At 40.4% G+C, this 21,326-nt stretch overlaps 1 protein-coding gene across 5 annotated transcripts in view; it reads right to left on the bottom strand.

Annotated features, from left to right (window-relative positions):
- The window catches only part of AKAP9 (A-kinase anchoring protein 9), a 687,299-nt gene that overhangs the window by 264,081 nt on the left and 401,892 nt on the right, over positions 1-21,326 (bottom strand). For all 5 annotated transcript variants that reach the window (XM_029588843.1, XM_029588844.1, XM_029588845.1 and 2 more), the window contains one exon: positions 10,625-10,837. In XM_029588843.1, coding sequence (XP_029444703.1) covers positions 10,625-10,837 — 213 coding nt within the window. The remainder of the gene's footprint in view (positions 1-10,624; positions 10,838-21,326) is intronic.

Raw genomic sequence — 21,326 nt, 5'->3', positions numbered from 1 at the left:
TGTGGACAAGTGCAAGGTGATGCATATAGAGAAAAATAACCCTTGCTGTAGTTGCACAATGTTAGGTTCTACCTTAGGAGTTACCAACCAGGAAAGAGATCTAGGCGTCATAGTGGATAATACACTGAAATCATCGGCTCAGTGTGCTGTGGCAGTCAAAAAAGCAAACAGAATGTTAGGAATTATTAGAAGGAAAGAGCAAATAAAACAGTGGATGTCATAATGCCTCTGTATCGCTCCATGGTGAGACCGCATCTTGAATACTGTGTGCAATTCTGGTCACAGCATCTCAAAAAAGATATAGTTGCACTGGATAAAGTGCAGAGAAGGGCGATTAAAATGATAAAAGGCATGGAAAGCCTTCCCTATGAGAAAAGGCTAAAGAAGTTAGGGCTGTTCAGTTTGGAGAAGAGACGGCTGAGGGGGGGGATATGATAGAGATCCACAAAACCATGAAAGGACTTGAACAGGTTAATGGAAATTGGTTATTTATTCTCTCAAATAATGGAAGGACTAGGGGGCACTCCATGAAGTTAGCAAGTAGCTCATTTAAGAAGTGGTTATGGCAGTTAGTGTAACTGGGTTTACAAAAGGTTTGGATAAGTTCCTATAGGAAAAATCCATAAACTATTAATCAATAAGCAATAGTAGCTTGAGATCTATTTAATGTTTGGGTACTTTCCAAGTACTTGTGACTTGGATTGGTCACTGTTGGAAACAGGATGGTTGGCTTGATGGACTATTGGTCTGACCCAATATGGCATATCTTATGTTATGGTACATAAATACAAAAGGTAGATCAAAATGATTCCAAAAACTAAACTATATTGAATATGAAGGAATCACACATATTTCAAACATCTTTAATTGATTAACAAAAACAATTTAAAAGTGTGTCTCATATCCATACATAATTACAATACGGTGTGTTAATTCTGCACCATATTATACAAAAACACTCCTTACATTCACTCATATTTAGACCCTATCTAACTAATGCTGTACAATCAACCCATACAAACCACAGAAAACAATGTATCCTTAAAAAACCTTCTCTACATTGTGTCACCTTTAAAACAGTGAAACAATGTATACAACAAATAAGTTTCAAATATCCCAAATAGATGAGAGATTTTTAATGCTTGAATGCTGATATGGTGCAGAACTAACACTAATTTTTATTATATTTATCCCCACTGTATTGTAATTATGTATGGTTATGAGACATTTTTTAATTGTTTTTGTTAATCAATTAAAGATGTTCAAAATATGTCTGAAATATATGTGATTCCTTCATGTTCAATATATCTTATGTTATGTACAAGTAAAACCCAAGAGGGCTTCATAACTCTAATCCATAATAGGGAACAATCCCAAGGACCATTTTGAGGAATCTAAGAACCACAGACTTACTTACTTACATGGTTGACCTGTTTTCTGTGAATTTCATCTGAAAGACACTTTGTACAAAGCGCATTATTTTATGTTTATGCTGCATTGTCAGTAGAGTTGTATGGAACACTAGTTTGCTTTCAGTATTTTTTATTGGTATCTATCAATTCAACAAACAAATTAAGCCTAGGGCCTTGGAGGTTATACTGCATCTCCCCCCCCCCCCCCACCCCACCTTGTGAATCCTATAAGATCAGGGCTGAAGAGAGTGTAAGTAAAGTTGGAAGGATGTTTAACCACAAGTATCTGAATGTGTGTCCTGTGGATTCCCATCCCTGGACCCAGTCCAGTGGTTGCATGAAAATAATGGCCATGGAGGAGGGCAGAGAAAGTGCTTCTTTCCTGCACCCTCCTGATCTCATTGCCTTCTCCAATGGTCAAAAGGTTCTTGAGTGAGTGCACAAGATCAATCTACTGCAGTAAGGTGTCTCCCTGTCAGTAAGGAGATAATCGTTTCCTGTCCATTCTCCCCTGCACTTCCTTCCTGCTGTGTCACTAGTTACATAGCCACCATTGGAAGCCTGATGTGCCCCCTTACAATATACTCCATGGCCTTTTAGAGAGGTAAAGTTGGGAAACATTCCTCACTTTGCTCACCTCTGTTCGGTATAAATCTTAAGTATTCTACTATATTCAGTGTCTAACATCTCATCTAGGCTCCAGACATGCTGAATAGATTTTAGAAGTCTAAACATCCTTTATGACACTGTAAACCATTGTGATGGAACTTCTCTAAATGACGGAATATAAAATTTTATAAATAAATAAAACAAAATACCTTTCTCACAAAGCAGATCCTAATGTCATACTGTACTTTACTGTCTTATAAATATACACAGACAAGCAGTGCACTACACACTAGTTTTCACCCTTGTTGCAGCAGTGCACATATAATTCAGGAAACAGACACTGTACACTGATCCAAAATAATACATTAAGAAACAGCACATTATACATTTATATTATAATGTGATTACAAATCAGCTCCATATATAAATACAGGAAGCCACCCTGAAAGCAAATATTTTAACAGCTAAATACATTTTGGTCACTGTTACAAACAAACTACTATGAAAAATATTTTACATTTCCACTATGCTAATTTCTATACTAAAATACTATTTAATTCAGCAGTGTCGTCTATTTGCTATAAAAGTATTAGGACAAAGGGTACAGTCTAGCCTAAAAATGTCTCCCTGGGTTAATTCTTCTTACCACTTCAGGAAAGATGAATAAAGCTTGATGTGCAAATGTGGTTGCAAAAAAAAACAAAACAAAAAGTTATCTGACCAGTTCATGAATCCTCTGTATGGCTTCAAACTGCCTAATCAGTGATTTGGAGCATGCTATTTGAGGAGCAACACGACATGAAAATTGTTATGGCCAGCTGCCTCCCTTTCCATCAACAACATAAAAATTAAGTTCTATGTAAGAATACACTCATAGATATACAGGAATATTATCATCTAGGGTCAAACTACTATTTATTTGTATAGTCTGCCATTTTGTATCCAAGAGACGTTCAAGATGTTGCTGAACTGTGATCCTTCTACAAGAGTTTCTATTTTGAGTAAAAACTTTACAACAAAATCGAAACAGTTAAATGACTGGTCAAACACAGCCTCTGAAACAAGATTTGTGTCGGGTTTGGTGTATTTTGCTCCTAGATTTTCACAGTGACTAGGAAACAGATGTGTTGATTTTTTTTCAAAAACATTTTATATGCAAAAAGAAATGTTGAAAAATTTGTAGAGACCTATGATTAAAGTTACTGTGCGGTATACCACCTAGGTGGTTAACACAAAGTTGTGTAACCGTTAATAAATGAGATATTACACACTTTTTATGATCATCTGAATTGTATCAACCAGTAAGATGTGGTTCACAATAAGTGAATTTACCTGTGGGTTTTTTCTACAAATGCTTTTCCAATAGACATGTACTGTATCCTCTATGTCTCTGTAGTTTCATATGACTGAGCAAATACTCAAGCCACCTCCCTTATTTCTAACTGCTACCCACCACACCCTCCTTTTACCACTGCACTGTGGCTGTTCCAAGTATGTTTATAATCTGTGACAGTACTGGTTGCTATTCCCTCTTCCATGCATCTGTCATTCTTTCAGTAAAGAAGTACTTTCTTATGTTTCCTCTAAACCTTCCTCCTTGGAACTTTAGATCTTGACTCCTTAGGCTTGAATTTCTTTTCCTATGAAAAACGTCATCTTTTTATACTTTATAGAAGCTGTCAAATATTTGAATTTCTCTCTAGTTATTAAATTTCGAGTATTTTAAGCCTCTCTTTCTAGAGTATGTAGTGCAGGCATTGTACCATTTTAGCAAAAAAGTGCAGAACCATGTATTTGATGCATGCATTTGATGGCAAGGCAGATGGCAAATGAGATACTGATAAACAGTAACCTGGAGAAAAGCCTCAGGATGATCACATCTGATAACCTCAAGGTACCAAAATACTGAAATATGCTCAACTATATTGGGAGCCACCAACTTGATTAAAATAACTTTCAAGCACATCTCAATATTTTGCCTGTAGATATTACACCTTATGAGTTCCAGAACAAGTTTGTTTTGGCACAGGACAAATACAGAGAAGAGCACTAGCAGTAAATTTAAGACTGTGATCATGCCCAGCATCCTCTGATTTATGAATGTGGTTCATTCCTGTCATGGTAGATGTACAACAAACTAATTTAGAGACACTATCCTATAATTACATATATATACTGAATGTGAAAAAGAGATTTTTTTCAGTGATCATAGTTCAATCTGAAAAAGCAGCTCACACTGAAGCCTTTTTTTGGTATGCGCAAAAAAAAAATAAAAAAAAAATAAAATGAAAAGCAATTTAAATATACTGAGTATGAGAAGAGTTTGTGTGGGGACCATGTGATCACTGGCTTGTTATTCTATTGTATTATTTGATGCTATTTGAAAATGTTTTTATATCAATATAATTTTTTATTACTAATGCTTATTTTTAATATTTTAGGCTGTTTATGATTTTGAGTACAACTGGTAGGAAAACACAAAACAAATCTAAAATTTAATCTAATCTATGTGAAACCATGTGATAAGGCAGTGCATAGAGCCATAGAGATACTAGGGTGCAAAGGGCACAAAAAGGAGGTGATAATGCCTCTACTAGATCATTAGATCTCATCTAGAATATTGTCCCTGATTCTGGAGACTGGAGTTCCAGAAGGATATACAAAAGATTGGAGGTGGTCTAGAGAAAGATCTGTACCAAAAGCCCTATGAGATGAGACTTAAGGACCTAAATATGCATACCCAAGAGCAGTGGTTCCCAAACCTGTCCCGGAGGACGTCAAGTCAGTCAGTTTTTCAGGAAATCCCAGTGCATGCAAATGTATCTCATGTATATTCATTATGGACATCCTGAAAACCTGACTGACTGGGGGTCCTCCAGTACAAGTTTGGGAACCTCTGCCCTAGAGAAGAGAAGAAACAGGAAGGAGGAGGGGATATGAGAGAAACATTTAAATACCTCAAAGAAGCAAACCTTTTCCACAGGAAAAAGCTCTAGAACAAAAGGCCTCGTATGAGGCTCCAAGGTGGTAGACTAAGGGGCAACATTAGGATATATTTCTTCACAGAAAAGGTGATGGATGGAAGCATCTTATTGGCCCAGAGGACAAACTGGCATCGGTCTGAACAGACTTGGCAGAGTTCCCTATTCAGCTCTTCAGTTTACCTTGTTCAGATGTTTAGGAAAAAGAAAGAGAAATCAAAGGCGCTACTATATGGAGACTCAGACTGCTGCTGCGGGACCCTTGGATTTGTGGGTCTACTCCTTGGCAGACCATCTACCTAGGGCAAGATCTAGGAGGGATGCTGGTAGCTGGTTTGATAATGTCCTTTTTGAAACTATTATTGCCATATGAGATCAAGAAAAACTATTTGATTGAATGTAGAAGATTCCACTTGCATAAATACCAGCTCTTTGCAGAGATTACCTCTAAAGAAGAGACTGCCTGTTGTTCAGTATGGGCAGCCAGAATCTTTGATGTCTGAAGATGATTTGGAAGAATCAGCTCTCCTAGTGTTATCTCAAGAGAAGACAATATCAATAGGGACTTTAATGATTCTTTTTTGCCTTGGGTCAGATAGAGACTTGGTCATGAAATCCTATTTTAAAAAACTGGATTACCGCATTTTTGGTCAAAGAATATACATAGTCCAAATCTGTCAAAGTTCACTCTGACTACTAGGAGAGTTTTTTTGGGTTTTAACTAACAGGTGTTGGAGCTGGAAGCTACTTTTTTCTTAAATGTTTATGTAAATGTATAATTACATATAATAAGAATAAGCATGTTTTCTATGATTCTGAGCATCTTAAGAGTATGAGAGAAAACCTGAATGATGCTAATAGCAGCAGCAAATATTTTATTTTTGTTTCCTTTTTATTGTATCTTGAATTGACTATGGCTGTTTTTGTAGATCTGTTATCATTTAGTATGTAATTGATCTGTCTGACTTTGTAACATCTTCCCCGTTTTGTGGTATGGCAACCATTTCATGTTTAATTTTCAAATATTTATCATTATTTTCTGTTTTGTTTTCATGCATGGATATTGGTATTTCTTGAGATACATGTAATGGAAGTATTTATTAAAATGTTAACAATAAAAATAAGACAGGGTGGTGGATGTATGAAACAGCCTCCTGGTGGAGGTGATGAAAATAAAAATGGTGGCATCGATGGAAGCAGAGGAGAAAAATAGTTCTCGCTTTTGAAATCCCCGATGGCCCTGGAAGTGGTTCGGGCATCGGAGATGGAGGCTCTGCACCCGATGGTGATGGGCGCACCGGCAAGGCATCGATAACGGTATCGAGCTTAGCTAACATCGGTGCCAGTAGAGAGAGATCCGGCCATCGACAGCGGTGTCGGCATCGGTACCGGTGAAGGTATCGGAGTCGGTAAATTTATCGGTGCCAGAGGTGGAATCGGTATCGTGTTGGTATCGGTGCTAGCGTCGGCATCGATGGCATCTCCCTTAAAGCTTCTCGGACTGCCTGGCGGATGAACCCATCCGGTTCCGCCCTAATAGCTGGTGAGGCCAGAGCAGCTATAGGGGGAGGCAGTGAAGGCCCAACCGGCACTTCCACAGAGCCCTGTGGAAGCGCGGTACCCTGCACCGGGATCAGTGGGGATGACCTGGGTGTGGTGGTCTTCGAAGGCTCCGATGAATCTTCCATCCGAGGTTTCTTCGATATCGGCTCAATGGAACGCAGCCATGTACCGGAGATCGCACTCGGATTGGGGGTCAAAGCACGACGATGTCGATGCCGATGTTTTCCAACATGTTCGCAGACCTTCTTTTCGAGTATTGAAGTAGATTTAACAGACGACCGAGAAAGAGTCAGTGATATTCGATCACCTTTTTCATTGGGATGGCGTTTTGTTTTTATTACTAACTTTTTTGCTGCTCCGGCCGGAGATGACTGTGTTGACGTCGATGGCAGCAACTGCAGATGAAAAAGATGCTCCATTTTTTCCATACGAGCCCGTCTGCCCTTCGCTGTCATCTCAGCACACTGAGGACATGTCAGAACGTCGTGTTTCTCATCTAAGCATAACACACATTCGTGTTCTGAAGGAACTAAAAAATGAAATTTCAGACCTATTAGTAAAAATGTGTAACCTATCATTAAAATCATCCATTGTACCTGTAGACTGGAGGATAGCAAATGTAACCCCAATATTTAAAAAGGGCTCCAGGGGCGATCCAGGAAACTACAGACCGGTTAGCCTGACTTCAGTGCCAGGAAAAATAGTGGAAAGTGTTCAAAATCACAGAACATATAGAAAGACATGGTTTAATGGAACAAAGTCAGCATGGCTTTACCCAGGGCAAGTCTTGCCTCACAAATCTGCTTCATTTTTTTGAAGGAGTTAATAAACATGTGGATAAAGGTGAACCGGTAGATGTAGTATACTTGGATTTTTAGAAGGCGTTTGACAAAGTTCCTCATGAGAGGCTTCTAGGAAAAGTAAAAAGTCATGGGATAGGTGGCGATGTCCTTTCGTGGATTCCAAACTAGCTAAAAGACAGTTTGCAATCCACGAAACAGAGAGTAGGATTAAATGGACAATTTTCTCAGTGGAAGGGAGTGGACAGTGGAGTGCTTCAGGGATCTGTATTCAATATATTTATAAATGATCTGGAAAGAAATACGACGAGTGAGATAATCAAATTTGCAGATGACACAAAATTGTTCAGAGTAGTTAAATCACAAGCAGATTGTGATAAATTGCAGGAAGACCTTGTGAGACTGGAAAATTGGGCATCCAAATGGCAGATGAAATTTAATGTGGATAAGTGCAAGGTGATGCATATAGGGAAAAATAACCTTTGCTATAATTACACAATGTTGGGTTCCATATTAGGTGCTACAACCCAAGAAAGAGAGCTAGGCGTCATAGTGGATAACGCATTGAAATCGTCTGTTCAGTGTGCTGCGGCAGTCAAAAAAGCAAACAGAATGTTGGGAATTATTAGAAAGGGAATGGAGAATAAAACAGAAAATGTCATAATGCCTCTGTATCGCTCCATGGTGAGACCGCACCTTGAATACTGTGTTCAATTCTGGTCGCCGCATCTCAAAAAAGATATAATTGCAATGGAGAAGGTACAGAGAAGGGCTACCAAAATGGTAAGGGGAATGGAACAGCTCCCCTATGAGGAAAGACTAAAGAGGTTAGGACTTTTCAGCTTGGAGAAGAGACGGCTGAGGGGGGATATGATAGAGATGTTTAAAATCATGAGAGGTCTAGAACGGGTAGATGTGAATCGGTTATTTACTCTTTCGGATAGTAGAAAGACTAGGGGGCACTCCATGAAGTTAGCTTTGGGCACATTTAAAACTAATCGGAGAAAGTTCTTTTTTACTCAACGCACAATTAAACTCTGGAATTTGTTGCCAGAGGATGTGGTTAGTGCAGTTAGTATAGCTGTGTTTAAAAAAGGATTGGATAAGTTCTTGGAGGAGAAGTCCATTACCTGCTATTAAGATCACTTAGAGAATAGCCACTGCCATTAGCAATGGTAACATGGAATAGACTTAGATTTTGGTACTTGCCAGGTTCTTATGGCCTGGATTGGCCACTGTTGGAAACAGGATGCTGGGCTTGATGGACCCTTGGTCTGACCCAGTATGGCATTTTCTTATGTTCTTATGTGTGTGGGTCCGTAATGGACATAGTGCAATTACAATTCGGGCACTTTTTAAACCCGGTCGCCATTGTATAGGCCGGACAGCCGTCGACTGCCTTCTAACTGAAATTTCAGGCAAAACGGAATCGATCGAAAAAAATCTTTACACCGAAAGGTGTAAAAAGGAGACCCCTATCGGAGGGATAACTTTTTATAAATTTTTTTTAAAAAACTTTTTCCGCAAAGGAAATAAATGTGGTAATTACCACAGAGGCTCTCTAACCGTGAAGCTAAAAGCAGTGCGGAAAAAAGAAGACTGAAGGGAGACCCCTGTGGCTCCAGGGATCATAGCATGCTGGGCATGCTCAGTAGGCTCACATAGCCAGTCAAAAGTTTCTAGAATCTTTGACAGAAAGTTTTCCGCGATAGGGCTCTGTCACTGACGTCACCCATATGTGAGGACTAGCATCCTGCTTGTCCTGGGATACTCTCTAATTTCAAAGTGAAGGAAAAGTCAGAGAATCTGGACAGTATAGCACTGCACCAGGAATGAAATTGGATGGGCCTTATCTTTATCTGCTTTCATATTCTATTTTTTTTTATATCTCTTTATTTAAAGATACAAATACAGAAATATCATACAAACCTTTAGATTTTTATATTTCTACAGTGTAGTAAAGAGGGGGCAGAGCTATACACAGTTGTATCCTACCAAAACTAACCCGCACAATTTGCACCTATTTTGTGCGCACAAATCTTTCCTGAAAACATATGCACATGCTGCCAGATTTTATAACGTATGCACAGTAAGTCCAAACCCCTCCGCCCTCAGGAGTTCCTCCATTCAATTCAGATAAACTTACATGCGAACATGACATAAGCATGCAAGTTTATCTGCATATTGGGTAGGCAATTTTATAAAAGGCCACATCTGCGCATAAAACACTATTTTGCCCACAGAAGTCCCTTTGAAAATTACCCCCTCAAATGTGGCTAATAGTAGATCCAGATTTCACAACACGTGTATTTTTACCCACAGTAATGGGGTGCGCCTTTGAGCATGTTTAGGTTAAGGGAAGAAAACAGCGCATACATGACATTTTCAAAAGTGCATGCACAATTTTTTTCCTTCTTAGCTACCTGCACAAAAAAGCACATGCAATGTATGTGGATGATTTTAAGATATGTACTATAAGCAAATTTTCAAAGGGCAAGTACCCATATGGTTTCCTTCTGAAAATTCAGTTAAAGTATGTGTCCTAAAAAACACCCACAGAGTTTGAAATTATATGAGGTATTTGAAAACTGCCCCTTTAAAAAAAGCAAAAACAAAACGTGCACATGCCATAAATGAAGTTGGATGATCTTATTTCATGGTTCTTATATTCTACTGATTCAAACAATGTTCTAAGTGGATTACAATAAAACAAAATACAATCCAAAAAACAATCAAAACAGAGTACAAACAGTGCAAATCTAATACTACTCGAAGTTCTTCTATCTACCCCAGTCTGCTATATATGAATACCTAAGGCACAAAAGATATTAATCTATAAATAAATAATTTTCCATTGAGCTAAAAAAGATAGTGGGCAAAGACTATTTCAATATCAGCTAGCTAAAAAAATTAATAATTAATAGGCAGTACAAAATCATAAAATACTATACACAAAGTACCAACAAATAAAAGGCATGAGAAGGAAAACAAACAAATGTAGATGGCTAATGTCTAGAGACTTTCATTTTCAGGTTTTTTTAAATTTTATTTCTGGAAATTTAACAGTATTTATTTACAAGAACAAAAATATTATTTGGAAAAATTATGAGTTATTTTTTTCCACTGAGTTCTCCCATTCTTGTTTTAATAAACACTGAAATTAATAGGAAAAGTAAAATAAAAATTGAAAACTAATGTTATACAAGCTGCTATAAACACGAGAAGGACATGTCTCTGAAAGGTTGCAAAAAATACATACTTAATTCAGCTGATCCAGCATCCGCTTTCATGGCATCTTTCTGTCTGGATAGCAACTCCCTTTCGTCTTGAATCTGCTGTCGCTCATCCTCAAGCTCCTGCAATCTGTTACCTGTACTCTGTAGTTCCTGTTCAAGATGGTGGATCAAATTAGTTTTCTCTTGCATTTGCTTTTCCAGGAGGATCTTTTCATCTGTATATCCATCAAGGAGACCTGAAAAAGTTATAAGGTTTTTAAGGTATTTTGCTATTTGTAGTTTTAGTAACAAAACAAATCCTTCCATTTGATGTTTCAAAATCCCTGTTTTATTTTATTTTCATATAAATAAGCAGAATACATAAAATATTATGCAAACTAAACATAGGTAAGTTAAGAATTTGTTTCTCTGTATCAATACAAGCGTTATAACTACAATAGGTGTGGAAGGTCATTCCCTTGGTGGGTTTACCATCTTTGTTTCAAATAAGTTTATTTTTGTAAAAGCAACTCACGAAAAATAATGAGTTGGTAATGTACAAGATTAGATTGTAAACCATTTGGGATATAATAATTTAGGTTTCTTGCTTCAGGAATATATAATACAAGAGAGGAGAATCTAGAGTAAGGGTATGAGGACATAATCATAGGTGACATGATATGTGCAAACAAACCCATCTGGAGAGCCTACCCCAGGAAAAAGCATCTACTGAGAAGGAAGCAGAAGAAACAGAAAAATATGTACATGCAGATTAAATCCACAGAGAGAAAATTGGAAATACTACACAGCCAGCGAGGGAAGAGAGAGCAGTGAAAAGGATGCAGAGTAAAAAAAATGCAAATTTTAGCACACAAGGGTTTAAAGTAGAAATGGGCCAAAAGTTGTGGCCTTCAATTACAAGAAGAAACTCCATCCATAATGCAGGTATTAACTAGCAGGTGATTATTATTATATTATAATCTAAGATCATAATAAAACTTTGTCACTGAAAACAATATATATTTCTCCCATAATTTTTCAAGATTTTCATAATCTGATCTTAGATTTCAATCTAGCAGTCAGTGTTTGTTGATAAATACCCAGATTATGGGTGAGGTTTGCAACTGCAATCCAAGATGGCAACATTTTCTTTAATTTTTAGTTTAAGTTTGATCTCTATTTAGATTTACTCTAAAGTTGAATTAAAAGGATGGAAGGGTATAAGAGGCAGGTTTTAAAACTTTCTATTTACCTGAATGTTATTATCAATGCAATCACTGCCCATTATTTCAACATAATAAGCCGGATTTAAAAGCTCTACGCGTGTAAATCCAGTGGATAAAGGCCCGGCGATGCGCGTAAAGCCCTGGGATGCGTCTACGTCCCGGGGCTTTACTAAAGGGGCGGTCCTGGGGCAGGGGTAAGTGTGGGGCCAGAGGCCTCCGACACAGTGGCCATTTGCGGCTGTGTCTGAGGATCGCGTGCTGGCAGGCTGCCGGCGCGCGCAACCTACTCCTGTCTCTAGGCAAGTGCAAAAGGTGAGATAAGAAATTGCGGGGTGGGGGGTTAGAGTAGGGCTGGGGGGGGGAAGGCTAGGGGAAGGGGTGGGAAGGTTAGTTAAGGGGGGAGGGAACGGGGGAAAGGCAGCACGGCTCGGCACGTGCAAGGTTTTACAATTGTGCACCCCATTACGCGTGCTGACCCCCAATTCTATAACATGCGTGCGCCTGCGCACGCATGTTATAAAATTGGGCGTACATGTGTGCGCGCCGGGTAGCGCGTGCACATATTCGCCCGCGTGCAGGTCTTAAAATCTACCTCAATGTGAACGCCTCTTTCAATATTTTATGCAGGTAGAGATGGTGGCTTATAAAAATTCAATAATTTTTCTCAAATGTACATGTGCAAAATGTGATCTGTGCAACTGCATCTCTGAAACTATATAGATTAATATTAAACTAAACAAAAACAAACCTTTGTGATAGCCACATCTGGTCTTAAAACTCAAAGAAATGTTTTGAACCAGATAAGGTTAAGACAGTCAAGCATTTTTTTTTTGCCCTCTTTCATATTAAAAATAAGAACTGATTTTTTTTTAATGTCCCATGGAGAGGAACTGGCATTTATCTCCTCCATCCTAAACTAAATTTTATAATAAACTACATTTTTTTGCTATAAGGCAAGTAAATGATAATCAAAGTTTAAGAAGTGGGGTTGTAACTAGAACTATGGTAATATTACCAAAATATTACAATCTGAAGTTTTTATGACATGTTTGCAATTTAACTATTTGATATAAAAGACGGAATTTAAGCTTCAAATTAAAGTCAACTCAGCGTCATGTTTGTTTACATTTTATTTCAATGCAACTGAAGTTAACTCAGTGTCTGCTATCATAATCTCCAACTGTTCAGTGCAACTGAAAAAAAAAACAAACCAGAGAGACTGAACTTTCTGAAATTTAAATTCAAGGTTTAAAAGAGAAAAACGTAACTCAGAAAGCCAGAGTACAAAGCATATTTTCAAAATTTAAATTCCAAGACAAAAAAAATAATTCAGGTGTAAGGCCCTTGGGAACCTCCAGCTTTATTTTTCAGATTAGTTTGTAACAGAAACTGAATCCCATATACTGTGAATTTAAGGTGAACACCTCATGTAAGTCTCCTCAGAAGTACAGGGTCAATATATTAAAAACAGCATTTTAGCATAGTTTGAAACCTGTTATCCTGAAACTTTTATTTATTATATTCTATTCCAAAGCAGCATGGCAGAAACCTGTCTGGGGGCTGATGGTCAGATGGCAAAATAATTATTTTTTATGACAACAGTGGCCATTGGATTTCAGATACAAAGATACCGAATGGTAACATTAGCTACCTAATAATTTCAAAAGATTTTATGATCGCCACATCTCAAAAAAGATATAGTTGCGATGGAGAAGGTACAGAGAAGGGCAACTAAAATGATAAAGGGGATGGAACAGCTCCCCTATGAGGAAAGGCTGAAGAGGTTAGGGCTGTTCAGCTTGGAGAAGAGACGGCTGAGGGGGGATATGATAGAGGTCTTTAAGATCATGAGAGGTCTTGAATGGGGGCATTCCATGAAGTTAGCAAGTAGCACATTTAAGATTAATCGGAGAAAATTATTTTTCACTCAACGCACAATAAAGCTCTGGAATTTGTTGCCAGAGGATGTGGTTAGTGCAGTTAGTGTAGCTGGATTCAAAAAAGGTTTGGATAAGTTCTTGGAGGAGAAGTCCATTAACGGATATTAATCAAGTTTATTTAGGGAATAGCCACTGCTATTAATTGCATCAGTAGCATGGGATCTTCTTAGTGTTTGGATAATTGCCAGGTTCTTTGGCCTGGTTTGGCCTCTGTTGGAAACAGAACGCTGGGCTTGATGGACCCTTGGTCTGACCCAGCATGGCAATTTCTTATGTTCTTATCATAGGTCATTTAGTCATTGGATTTCTGCTACATAACAAAAAGGTAAAAAGGATTATACAATTTTAAAATGTTATCATACTTACTGTCAGTTATTTCTCTACATGCTATACTATCAACTGTCCTCATCAGTGCCTACTAGGATCTGGAAAAAGTAGAGAGGAAGTAAATAGTTCTCAGCATTTTAACCACCAAAATATGTAGGAAATTAATTATTTTTCTTTGTTCCCAGTTTCTCACTTCTTCCAGATATTGCTGGCAATGCAGGTTCTTTTGGATGACAACTGAAAAATAAGCTCTTTCCAAGGGGGAGCCATTAAATTCAGCTTGACCAGTACCATACATCCAGGTGAGGGAATGTCAAGATTATTTTCCAACTGGCTACCTGAAAATAAAAATGCTGCTTTAAAGAACACAAGATGTTCAATGCTGGATCAGAGCAAGGTCCACCGAGCTCAGCAGCCTGTCTCTGACAGTGGCCAATTTGGGTCACAAGTACCCAACAGATACCAAAAGAGTAGATCCATTTCTTGTTGCTTACTCCCAGAGATAAACAATGGCTTTCCCAAATCTACATGGCTAATAAATGTTTATACACTTTTTCTCCAGGAACCTGTACAAACTCCTTTTAAATTCCTCTATGGTAGATGCCTTGATCACAAATTTCACAGATATTACTGTTGTTGAATAAAAGGTACTTTCTGTGATTTGTTTTAAATCTGTTGTTAGTTTCATGGAGTGTCCACTAGTGTTTGGTTCTATTTGAAGAGCATCTAACCTACTCATGATTTTATAAACTTTTATTATAATCTCTCTCATTCTGTATAGCTTTTCTTCATAAGAAAGCCATTACTGCTCTGTTATAACTGTTGCTGTCCTTCTCTGTACCTTTTCTAGTTCCACTATATTTTTTAGATAGGGTGATCAAAACTGTTCACAGTACTCTAATGGGTGAATTTTTAAATGCCGGCGCACGTAAAAAATCGGAGATATATGCATGACAGGGCTCTGCGCGCGCCGTAGGGATTTTTAAAGGCCTGCAGCCATGTGCGTATCTCCCGGTACGCGCTGAAGAGCTGGCAAAAAAAAAAGGGGGCAGCCCGGGGCGGGGACTGGCTGGGACAGCGCCATTAAGAACTGTCCCGGTGAAGCACACAGCGGCAGCTGGCTGGCGTGCTCTACTTACTACTGCTCCAGAGAGCAGGTAAATATTAAAAAAAAAAAATAAAAATAGTTAGAGGGATTTAGGAGTCAGGGAGGATAGGGGAATAGGCAGGCAGGGTAGGTAGGGGTTTTTAGGAAGTTTCCTCCCAGACCACTCCTTTATAGGAGCAGACTGGGAAGGAACTGGGAAAAGGCCCAGTCTGTCAATGTGCGCTTGTCCTAAAAGCTCCCCCCCCCCCCCCCCCCCCCCGTGCTCGTAAGTCGGCACTCGCACACACCAATATAAGATTGGTACATCCACATGTGCGCACTGGGAACCATATGCACATGGACGCCCACAGGTTTGTTTTAAAATTTCTCTTAAAGCTTGGCCACGCTATTAATCAATACTAAGGCATTATGATATTCTCAGTATTATTCTCCTTTTTTTCCCTGAATTCCTAACATTCTATTTGCTTTCTTCACTGCCACCATACACTGAGCTAAGGATTTCAACATATTGCTCACAATGACTCTAAGACTGCTACTATGGAATCCAGCATTGCATACCTATAATTAGGATAATTTTTCACTATCTGCATCACTTTGAATTTGTCCACACTGAATTTCATCTGCCATTTAGATGCCCAGTCTTCTAAGTCTTGCATGGTCCTCCTGCAACTCCTCACAATACACTCGGGGTAGATTTAAAAAAAATAAGGGCGAGATTTTATAACATGCACGCGCAGCCATGCGCATGTTATAAAATCCAGGGTCGGCGCGCGCAAGGGGGCGTACAATTGTGCAACTTGTACGTGCCGAGCTGAGTAGCCTTCCTCCGTTCCCTCCGCCTCCCCTCCCCTTCTCCTCCCTTTCCCTATCTAACCCACCCCCCAGCCCTAACTAAACCCCTCTCCCCCCCCCCCCCCCGACCTTTGTCGAAGAAGTTACGCCTGCCTCTGGGGCTGCTGGAAGCATGCAGTAAGTTTACTTTTGTTACAATTTCTATTTGCTTTAATAACATGTCGAGTCAATTTTCGCCCTGCGCCTTGCTTCGGGAGGGAGGGGAGAGAGGACTGGCAATCCCCAATGCCCGAGCGTAGGAGAACCAGGCCACACCATGTTACTCGCTTGCTCCAACCCACCCACTTATTTGACCGGAGCCTGCCTATTTCTGTCACATCCCTCTAATGCCAGGGTCAGGGTAGGCGGTAAATTAGCGGGTTAAAGACACGGCAAAACAGTTGGTTAAAAAGGCGATAATCGGGCCGCCCGTTACTGTATGGGAGGGAATAGCTAATCCGATCGTTTACATATCATATACATGCCGCGGGCGGAAAGGGTTACCCGTTGATTTAAAGAAGCGGTAAGGATTGGTAAAAACGGATAGTCAATCGCGGGGTTAGACTTTCGCGGCCAAATTGTGGGTACAAAGCGGGTTAGAAACAGGGTAACCGCGGCCGCGCTTGACTGTATAGGCCTGTCAGTAAGGCAAGGCTTCCCTTTGCTAAATCCATGTTGGTTCTTACCCATTAAGTCATGTTTATTCAAATGGCCAATAATTTTGTTTTTCAAAAAGCTTCTACCATTTTATCTAGCACCAACTACAGATTTACTCATCTATAGTTTCACGGATCACCTCTGAAGCCCTTTTTAAAAATAGGTGTCACCCTGGCCAGTTTATAGATAGTAGATAAAGAAAATAGATTCTCTATATGATTTACCAATTATATAACTAATATTTTCTGACATGCCAATAAATATGGTTTTACACAATAACAAGGTTACTATTTTCATTTAATTGGCACAGAATAAACCAAATGAACATTTCCTTGGTGTTCAATATCTACATGCAACTTTAAAAATGATGCCCACACACATCTTCATCAAAGATAACTGTGTAGGAGTGTATAAACTGAGCCTTGAACTCTAAAGCTGGAAAAGAATGTATGCAATGTTTGTACTCAACAAGTCTCAACAAGTCAAATTTTATCATCTTTGGAAATGGCATACCAAAACTTGCCAAGTGTAACATATTTAAATGCTAACAAATGCTGGAAATTTTCTTTCAAAAAGTCTATCAGTGTTCTGTAGATATAAAAACATTTCTGCACAACTGAACACTAAGTCTAACCAGAACTATTAACTTTGTCAGTTGTGAATGAAAGAGCTGTGAATGCAGGAGAATTAGGATGATTTAGAGAAAATATCAAAACTTTATAAAAAATAAATACTGTATATGTACAAGAACAGACAAGCTTTATTGCAGAAAGAGCTTTCTGGATAAAACTATTGAAATGTTATAGCTGAGCCAGATTTTTCACTTTTTCATTTATCTATTGCTACTATGATGCTTGAAGTGATTTACAAATATCCCATATTGAACATATAGTTTTAATATTTTAAAATAACTGAGTGCACCCATTAGCCTAATATACATAAACATAAAATTACAGAATACAACAATTCTAACCAAATACTGGTCATAAAGGGGACATTAAAACTATTATTCTGCATCTAAGACCAGATTGTTATTTCTATAAAAGATGCATTCCCTATATATTCTATATTGTACATTGAATTAATTAATTTGTTTTAAATTCCATGTTTTCAGCAGATCTCTGCAAACCCACAGAGCGTAACGAATCACCCAGAACTCCAGGAAGTTGTTGACAGAGATGTTCCTGGGAGGATCAGTATCTCTGGGTCTGGAGCCCATTTTTGTAGGCTTCCCAGCCCTGGGTGAACGCATCCATGGTTAAGACAATTTGAACAAAGTTATTTAGAAGGATACTCCCTGTTCCAGGTTGGAATTTTCCTGCCACCAGGGTAAGGAGTCCTGGAGGGACAAAGTCATTTGGATGCAGTCCTGTAGATCCTGAGTGGCTTGAAGGCACTTAGATCGTAAGGTCCATTGGGGCTTTGCATATGTATGCATGTACAGGGAGTAATATATACTGTGGCGGCCATGTGGCCAAATAGTCTTAACATGTGCTAAGCTGTTGAATCTGTTGAATCTCTGCAGCAATGAACATCAGTGTGATGGCCCATTGTTGTGTAAGAGGGCCTTGTCCTGAGCTGTGAATAGAAGGCTACGATGAAGTACAATTAAGGTGAGGGGCTGAGATGGGACTTGGTGTAGTTGATGATGAACCCTAGAGCTCCAACACCCATATGTAATGGACCTTTTGTACCCTGTCCGAGAGGTGCTCTTGACCAGACAATTTTCCAGATAGGGGAAAACATGGACTCCCAGTCTGCGAACGTATGCCGCCACCATGGCCAGACATTTGGTAAAGACCTGTGGGACAGATGCTGGCCCAAATGGCAGAATTCAATACTGAAGTGTCATTTCCCCACCATGAATCAGAGATACTTCTGGTAGATGGGGAAAATCTTGATGTGAGAGTATGCATTCTTCAGATTGAGAGAGTACCCTTTTAGCAGGAAGGGGATCAAGGTGCCCAGGGAAATAATTCTGAACTTTTCTCTTTTTAGAAACTTGTTCAAGGCCCTTAGGTCTAAGATGAGACAGAGTCCACCTGTTTTCTTTGGAATCAGGAAGTACTGGGCTTAGAATCCCCGCCCTCTCTGCCCTGGTGGAATGGGCTTGACCACTCTGGCCATTAAAAGGGAGGACAGCTCCCCTAAGAGTACCTCCTGCTGTGCTACTGGTCCTCAAAATTAACTTGGGGCGAGGGGGGTGGCAATTTCGTAGGGAACTCAATAGATTTAATATGCAGCCTCTGTGGACAATGGCGAGAACCCACTAGTCTGAGGTTGCACTGGGCCACCTGTTCGTGAAGAACCTCAGCCTGCCCCTGACCAGAAGGTCCATTGCCAAAGGTATGCTCCCTTTTATCTCATCAAAACCCCGTCAGAGGAGTTGATTGTTGGCTGGTGCTTTGGGGTGCTCTGTTGCATGGGATGGCTTCGAGGGACTTGTTGCTGCTGACACAGCCGAGCTGGCGGAAGATAGTATTTCCTTGGATGGAAAAAAGACTTTCTGACTCAAAGACCTCCTGGATGAAAAGGATGGGTCCTGAGTACTAGTGGATAGCTGCTGTAACGTTGCATGGTGGTCCTGAATTTGGTCCTTCACCTTATCTCCAACGAGATTTTCTGCTGTGCATGGCATGTCAGTGACTCGCTCCTACACATCCTCACAGAGATCCAAGGTCCGCAGCCAGGTAAGTCTGTGGATGCCAATCCCTGCAGCAGAGACCCTGGATGCCATTTCAAAAACATCATAGGTTAAACAGACCCTGTATTTCCTACACTCTAGATCCTTGTGCACCGGTGACTGGAGAGTGTCCTACTGTTGCTGAGCAGCTGCTCAGCCATGTCCTGTACCTGCTTCAGGGTGTCTTGCATATAACTGGCCCATATAGAGATGTTAAGCCACTACGTGGGCTATAACATAGCACCCTGAAACACCTTTTTCCTAAGAGCATCATTGGCCCTCTGATCCTTCCACATGAGCACCGAGTAATGGGTCTGAGTATGCTTGGCCTTTGTGAGAGCGGCTTCAACTACAATCAATTGGTGTGGCAGCTGTCGCCTGTTGAATCCAAGAGCCTTCTGGCCAAGATATAACATGTCCGCCTTCCTATTTACGGGAGGCACCAAGAGGGGGTGTTCCCACATTCTTATCAATAAATCCATAAGGATATCATGCACTGGGACTGTCACGATCTCCTTAGGAGGCTCCATGTACAGGAGAATATCCAGCATCTTGTGCCAAGTATCCTCCTCCATTTGCAATTGAAACGGGATAGCTTCTGCCATCAACCTGACTAAACCTGTGAAGGAGACGTTTTCCAGAGGAGATGGGTCTGAGGTGACCATCTGATGAATCGGTATCTAAAACATCTGAGGATTCATCCTTCCCAGGAGTCAAAGGCAGGGGATTGGTCTCGAGGTGCTCGGTCCCTGGGCTTTGAACTGGGAACAGACTCAACTGGCCGTGTTGGCCTGGACCCCGAGGCGCTCCTGTTGCTGGGGGAGCTTCCACTTGCCAGAAACCGGGGACAACCATCGGAGGTCTTGATGCCTCAATGGGCGTCAATGTCACCCCAGGTACCCACAGGTGAAGGTGTCGGTAGCACTCAAATGAGTGCGTGCAGGGATTTAAGCAATGGTTTGAGAAGGGATGGTTCCAGGCCAGGTGCAGTCGGTGCCCTGACACCAAGGCCTTGCAAATCCTTCTCCATGGCTAGCTGCATATGCTTCTCCAGCTCCTCCTCAAAGATCGCTGATGCCAGGACTGACTGGGATCCAGGAGGACTGGCGCTCCTCTCCACAGGGTTGCTTCAGGGGCATCACTGCCGAAACTGGTGCATCCTCATGCCTGGTATTATGCATCGACAGGGACAGATGACTGCTTTTTTGGCTTCCCTTGATGCATGGATCGGTCCTTCCCCAGTGCTGAGACCAAATACGGAAAACCTGATGTCTCCGATCTGGAAGAGGTGGGTAATGGCCTGTCTTCGGAGTCCCTAGAAGCCCTAGATGCTGACAGAGCAGATGGCCCTGCCAATGGAGATGGCTTGGTGGCCATCGGTGTGGCTCAGAGGTCTCTCAATGTCAATGTCTCCAATTATGATGGATCAGTCTTGCCCACCTGAAGAGCCAGTCCATCTTGTTGAGCTGGGCCTGGAATCCTTTTGTGGTCATTCTGGGTGCATTTGCTGCAACTCCAGACATCATTCGATGCCCCAGGTAGAGGATATATCTATCATGGGGGGTCCATGTAATTGAGAAAGACAAGGAATGCAATGTTGAAATCGATGGTTGGTGGGCACTGAGCACACTGCCGCCTCAGGGGATCAACTACAAAAGGAAACTTAACAAAACATCGAAAACCATGACTGAGATAAGGGGAGAACTGGGAAAACCCTGTTTCGACCATGTGATCCTGATGTAGCAAAATTTTGAAAAAGTCAAGAAAAACTTCCAAAGAAGCAGAAAAAGAGAGGCTAAACTTTGCCGTGAGACACTGGGCTCTGTGGAAAAGAAGAGACTGAGGGGACCCTGCATGGACGTATATATTGCATACTGGAGCATGCTCAGAGATGCTCATCAAAGTTCCAGAAACTTTGACATAAATGTTCCGTGCTGGGCTCCATCGGATGATGTCATCCATGTGTGAGGACTG

Source organism: Rhinatrema bivittatum, chromosome 2, assembly GCF_901001135.1.
Source record: "Rhinatrema bivittatum chromosome 2, aRhiBiv1.1, whole genome shotgun sequence".
NCBI lineage: Eukaryota > Metazoa > Chordata > Amphibia > Gymnophiona > Rhinatrematidae > Rhinatrema > Rhinatrema bivittatum.
Note: the sequence above shows the minus strand (reverse complement) of the source record. Positions and strands in the feature narration are given on the sequence as shown.